This window comes from Chlorocebus sabaeus, chromosome 16 (assembly GCF_047675955.1).
Source record: "Chlorocebus sabaeus isolate Y175 chromosome 16, mChlSab1.0.hap1, whole genome shotgun sequence".
Classification (NCBI taxonomy): domain Eukaryota; kingdom Metazoa; phylum Chordata; class Mammalia; order Primates; family Cercopithecidae; genus Chlorocebus; species Chlorocebus sabaeus.
Window position 1 is genome coordinate 42694271 of NC_132919.1, and position 6307 is coordinate 42700577.

At 40.8% G+C, this 6307-nt stretch overlaps 1 protein-coding gene across 2 annotated transcripts; it reads left to right on the forward strand.

The window, feature by feature from the left end:
• Positions 1-319: 319 nt before the first annotated feature.
• On the forward strand, positions 320-5958 carry TMEM100 (transmembrane protein 100). Of its 2 annotated transcripts, XM_008011406.3 has the most exons (4): positions 320-377; positions 1568-1661; positions 3143-3253; positions 4722-5958. In XM_008011406.3, exon 4 carries the CDS (start codon positions 4787-4789, stop codon positions 5189-5191), a length of 405 nt encoding a protein of 134 aa, XP_008009597.1. In that variant the 5' UTR covers positions 320-377; positions 1568-1661; positions 3143-3253; positions 4722-4786; the 3' UTR covers positions 5192-5958. The 2 variants fall into 2 exon arrangements, with proteins under 2 accessions (XP_008009597.1, XP_008009598.1); XM_008011407.3 differs by lacking the exons at positions 320-377; positions 1568-1661 and adding an exon at positions 1679-2754.
• Positions 5959-6307: the final 349 nt, after the last annotated feature.

Consider the following 6307-nt stretch of genomic DNA (forward strand, 5'->3'; position numbering starts at 1 on the left):
AATGAGGGCTTTGGATAGAAAAAATCTTGCAAATTGGTGCCTGAATAAAGATATAAAAAGAGAGAAGTGAAGGAAGATATTCTTTTCAAACTTGATGCCCTTTCCCTCTCTCTCTCTATGTGCATACATATAATACACACACACACACACACACACACACACACACATATGGATTACATTTTCATGGAGGAAAACAGAGTAAAATCCAGCAGCATTTAAGGGATTTCCTCTCACCAAATTGTCTCCGATCCCTTAATTGTGTTTAAGCCTTGCTGAGTACTTTGTTAACGGTCCCTAGTGTGGTGATTTGCATCCCCTTCTCTGGGTTGCTCTTGGCGGGGCAGGCAGCTGTCTCAGTCTAACTCTGGCTGGGAAAGGTAAGGATCTTTGCTTTGCTCTTTGAAAGATCTGGGAAGGAAATGTTGAATGCCTGTGGGGGTTAGGGGCATAGATACAATTCATGCATTGGAGGCTTTGAGAAAAGTTCTCCAAACTTAAAGGAGTCTCCTAAAGCCATGTGCTTTAGAAAGAGCTAGAGAGATTTCCTCTTCCTTGTGAAAATAGAGAGCTTGCAGAAATAAGGCTGGTCACATTGTGGATGAAATTTTGCATTTGGGGGCAGGTGTCCCTGAAGGATGCCCAGGGGTGTTTCATACCTTATAGACACAGAGTGCAAGGAGAAACAAACATTCAGAGGCAACAGGCATAGATCACTAGGAATTCTCTTTGAATTTCAATTTGAAGAGGTAAAGTCGGTTAAAGCGTGTGTCAGTGGTTAGGATGACAGGCATCTATTCTTCTGATACAATTTCTGCTTTCTACCAAAACTTTCTACCTCTTTGAATTTAATATACAAATCATCAGTTGTCTACTCAGAGTCTAGAGATGGGTAACTGTGTGGCAGGTGCACACACCCTGTGAAGGAGCATTGGTGTGAATGAGGCACCTGAGCCTGGCAAGGTTGAAGAAAGCTTTGGCATTGGAAGTGATGACAGCTTCGCCCATGCTCCCAGGGCACAGACACACTCACTGTGCCTCATTGTAGACTCAGTCAAGGGCTTACCATGAAAAAAGGTGCCATTGTCCTCTCTCTAGAAGTTCAGTTTTTGCACCTTTCGCTTTGGTAACAGGAAAGCATGTTTTCAACAGAATAAGGTGATATTCAGAGCTTCGGTGCGGTTATTGGGCTATCTTGCAGGTGAAGTGGTACTAGAAAATAGAGGGGAATTGCCCTCAAGGGCCAGAGTTTCCAGGTGAGAAGACAGCTCTGTTAAGGAGCTTCTCAAGAACCTCCATTGGACGGAGCCAGCGGCCCCCATCTCACCATCTTCCAGGGGCAACTTTGGCAAGTTCTGAAATGCCCTGGTTCTAAGTATTCCTGACCCTCAACACCAAGTGACAGCACTCCTCAGGGACGAAGGCTGTCTCTTTAGGTCCGACATTTTTGAAGTGTGAGGATCATGGCGACCAAGGTCCTCCGGGTACTTGCCATGATTCCCCCAAACCTCAGGGACTTTTCAACGTTATTTTTCTAATGACATAACCCTCTGTCTGGCTTTCATTCTAGAATAAATAACTTCCGGTCCCTCTCTTTTTGTGACAAGTCGTCAGGGTATTGCTACAACGCAAGGCTGGAGAGACCGTGCTGTGGTAAAGGAGAGGTGAGATGTTTGAGAATATCCAAGCCCTTTGCCAGCAATTAGAGAAATATAACAATTTGACAGAAAGACAGAAAACAAATCTCTTCCAAGAGTTAATTTAGATTTATGGTTCACAGTATTGATTAGAAGGGGTTATTAACACATGTGCAGATGAAGAAAATGGAGGATGAAAAACTTTTAACTACAAAGTGTAGGATGAGGTCCCAGTATTTTCTCCTCAAAAAGACAATCTTGGGCTTTATGTATTTCAAGGTTTTAAAATGTTCACAGTTTGTCTGTAAGAAACGATAAACCTATAAAGCCACTTACAGGTTTATGGGGGTGGGAAATAGATGTTTAACTTTATTGTTTGAGCATATGATGTGTCAAGCTGTATATGTTTGAATGTTTAAAATACCTTGTTCCTTAAAGTGGGCCAAGGAACAGAGGTCTTGACATAGGTAGGAGCCTGTTACAGACTTACTGAATCAGAATCTAAGTTTAACAATCTCCCCAGATGATATATGTATCTATTAAAGATTAGGGTTCAAACCAAGGGTTTCTCTGTTACTGGGTGATCTTCGTTAAATTCCTTAACCTCTCTGAGCCTGTTTCCTCATTTATGAACTAGTGAGAATTAATGTTAATGTGTGACATTTCTTAATATTGTGCCATGTCCAGAGTAGGTGCTCTATAAATGGTAGCAATTATCATGATGATGATAATCTTGGCGCTGCTAAAGTTACCTCCTTGCAAGAGCAGTAAACAATCATATTTAAATCAATGTGACTGGCTTCCCCCCTTAACCGCAAACATTTGTGCCTCCCACCCTCATTCCTAAATGAATTAACACTGAACAAGTGGGATTTTAAGCTTCAGATGACTATCACGCACATATAAATAAAGAATAATGGGAAAACCTAGGAACGTGGATTTTTGCTGGCTTAGAGACTGAATTCAGCTGCCCCATGACTTCACAGCTGTTTCTGCCGCCCTAGAGTGTCTGTCCCCTCAGCTCTGTCCCCTCAGCCGGGTCTGCAACGCTGACTCTGGGATTTTCTTATAAAAATGCCTGATGGACGGGAGGAAGATCTGGAGGTCGGCAGGGGAAAAAGTGAGTCATTCAAATTCACAAAGCAGTCCGCTTAGTAAATGCTGCAAGAGAAAGAAAAGTAAAAGCTGGCTCCTGTCTCTGGGGTGTCTGTAGAAATGATTCGGACTTATCATGTCACTGAGCAAAGTTGGGGGAAGCCAAAACTCAGAATCTGCTGGCAAGGAAAAGAACGAAGGAAAAAAAAAAAAAAATGTTAGGGAGGGGCAAACTGGAGGGGGAGGGAATAAAAAGAGAGAGGGAGGGAAAGACAAGCGTCATTTAGGAACAGAGGTAGCCTGAAAGAAGCAGGAACTCCAGGATCCCAAACCAGACCAGACCTTATAGTAAAGTATTTTTACATCTTTTCTTTTCCCCAGAAGAGATCCCTAACCTATTATTTTATTGACAGCCGTGCTGTTAGAGGCTCTTTCCCAGAAGTTGGACGAAGAGACTCAAGCGTTGCTGTTTCTTCCCTTCCAAGTCAAGTGGTTACTCTGGTAATGGATTGCCTCTCTCGGAGGTGAGTGTAAGTAATTTGGGGACAGATCTTGATTTTCAGATTAGCTCAATCTCAGCTTTGGGGTGAAGATATCTTTTTTGGACATAATCTCAAATATCTTTTAACTGGCCTCACCAGAAGTCAGGGTGTCGTTGGACAACAGTGATTAATTAGTTTGGTGATTAAAAATGACATGTGAGTAGGCAGCTCTAAGATTGAGTTCCTTGCTCAGGGAGTGATATTTTGACTTTCCAGAGCAGGGAAGAACCAGTGAGGTTTGATCTGGAGTTGAATTTATTTTCAGTGGATGCTTAATATATTCAAAATATTAATCTCATAGAAACAGTCTCAAGTATCTTTCTTTAAACTTGTTCAGTAACTACAACTGCTCAACTGTGTAGCAGCTAGACGGCTTTTTGAGAATGGAAGACAGTGACTCAACCATGTCTGGGCAGCAGACACGTTTTCACTGATTTCTCATCGACAGCATTTCAACCAGATGCTTTTGATCAAGTCTCAAGCTTTGTCCTGAAATGTTCAGGTTCAAAATACTTAGAAAGCGTCATTGCAGCAAGTTTTATACACAAGGGCATGGAGGAAAATGAGATTGCCTGAAAACCTAGCATGCTTATTTGTTTCTGCATGTTGTAGTATACATAATATCAAAATTTTGTGTTGAGCTTAATAGAAAATTTGTGTATTGATAACTAATTACTCTAATAATTGATTTTATTTTTGCCAGGAGAAAGCACAAAATTATATCCTATGAAGGGGTTGAATTTTTTTTCTTATTTTTTCTCTTTCATAGCAGATTGGAAGATAGTGTTACATTTCAGATCACAAATCCCCACCTCATTGTCAATGAATTTTTTGCTGAACTGTGCACCTAAAATGGTTAATAAAAAGATCCCAGGGCGCAGGTTGCACTGTGTTTAATAGTAACACAATAAAGATTTTTTGACTGTCGTTCAATGGAGAAGAACATCATTTATTGCTGGCCACTTGCCTTGACGTTGATTTTGTGGGCAGCGAATAGGTGACAGTTTGGAAAGAATGCATGTTATATCCAGCAAGATTGGTGGAGTCTGAGTTGCTGTAAGTTCTGGGATTAACGGTGTGAAATATTGTTTGTAATGTATTCTGCTCTTGAATGAAACCATTTTTGGATTAGGATTCAGGCATTTCTGTGTGTTTAGAGGAAGAAGCAGCAATAGACAAAGGAGAAAAGCTTGTAAAACATTTGTAGACCGCCAGGGTATATTAAACACTGTAAGTGCTTCCTGCTTTTTCTGTCTTCCCTTCACGTGCATCTGCTTCATCTTATTTTTTGCCTAAATGCAAAGAAAATGCAACCAATTCAAAAAAAGAGTAAAGTTGCTTTTCACATGGATCTATGCCTCCTGGAAAAGAGGTGCCTCCCCAGCTTTTTATTTCTGCTTGCAGGGTTCATTCTGATACATGTAGCTGACATCTCCTGTTATCTTCACAGCTTTCACCCTGGTGAGACTGTCCAGATCTAGTCTGCAAACCCAGCTTAGAAGCACTGTTGTAAAAATGACTGAAGAGCCCATCAAGGAGATCCTGGGAGCCCCAAAGGCTCACATGGCGGCGACGATGGAGAAGAGCCCCAAGAGTGAAGTCGTGGTCACCACAGTCCCCCTGGTCAGTGAGATTCAGTTGATGGCTGCTACAGGGGGTACCGAGCTCTCCTGCTACCGCTGCATCATCCCCTTCGCTGTGGTTGTCTTCATTGCTGGCATCGTGGTCACCGCGGTGGCTTACAGCTTCAATTCCCATGGCTCCGTCATCTCCATCTTTGGCCTAGTTGTTCTGTCATCTGGACTTTTTTTACTAGCCTCCAGCGCCTTGTGCTGGAAAGTGAGACAAAGGAGCAAGAAAGCCAAGAGACGGGAGAGTCAGACAGCTCTCGTGGCAAATCAGAGAAGCTTGTTTGCTTGAGACTGAAAAAGACCAAATGGGCTATTGGGCCTGGAAAACCTGCTCTGACTTTGTCACCCAATTCACCCAGAACCATGGTGGGAGAGAACAGATTTGGCATTGGAGCAGACTGGAAGAATAGGGGTGGGAGGGTGGAGGGGCTTCTCCTTTGTGAGGAATGACTCATGTCTTCTTTAACGACAAACTTAATCCTAAGGGCTATTTCTGAGACTGCAAAATCAGCTTTCTATTTACATTAAACATTTTGGGGGTCATGGGAGTGCACGGCATTAGACAGCGTTTGGTTCACCCTGTAAAGTAGCCAAGAAAAGATGAGAAAATAACAAGATAGCCCTGGCACACTAGACATTTGCCTCCAAAAGAAATAACCCACAGTCTTAAGATGTACCATAAAAATGTTCTGCCAAGGATCTAAATTACCTTGCGCTTCGCATATATCTATGAAATTCTGTGATAATTTTTTTCAATACATTGATTCACTGGCATCTGTTTTTATTTTTCACTTTTAATAACTCATCACTGGTGGTACTTTATCTTGAAGAGTAAACTAATATTTTTTATATTTTAACATTGGACAGTTTTAGCCAGTTGTAATGATGTGTCAGAAGTAAAGAAAAACCCATTAAAGGTATAGCTAATAGATGCTGTTGGGGGTTAAATTAATAGTAAAATAATCCAATATAGCACTTTTGATGATTTTTATATAAAAATCAAGTGTACATTTCATTCAGAATAATAAATACTTATTGCTGCTAAAACTTCTTAAATGGTTGTTTCTGTTGTAGTTATTTCTATTGCAGTTCCAAATTGCTATATTCCCTTGTCTCATTTGCAAGTTCTCAATTATATTTCTCTCAAATGGACAGGTTCCTTCTTCTTTACTGGAGGATTTTTGTTTTTATCATATTGGTTTTTCATTACTTCTGAATAGTCTTAATTACGTTTACTAAATTCTAAAGGAGTTCTGTGCTATTATAATTAGGAAATCAATGTCTTTGGTCAGGAACTTTATAATGTGCTATTAAATGTATATTACATTTTTGTGGAATCAGTTGTTAATTATTTGCTTAACACATACACAAGCACCAACTATATGCCAGGCATAATGTAGATTCT

Excerpts from the sequence above, each read along its gene's own strand:
- TMEM100 (XM_008011406.3), top strand. The coding sequence starts at position 4,787 with ATGACTGAAGAGCCCATCAAGGAGATCCTGGGAGCCCCAAAGGCTCAC.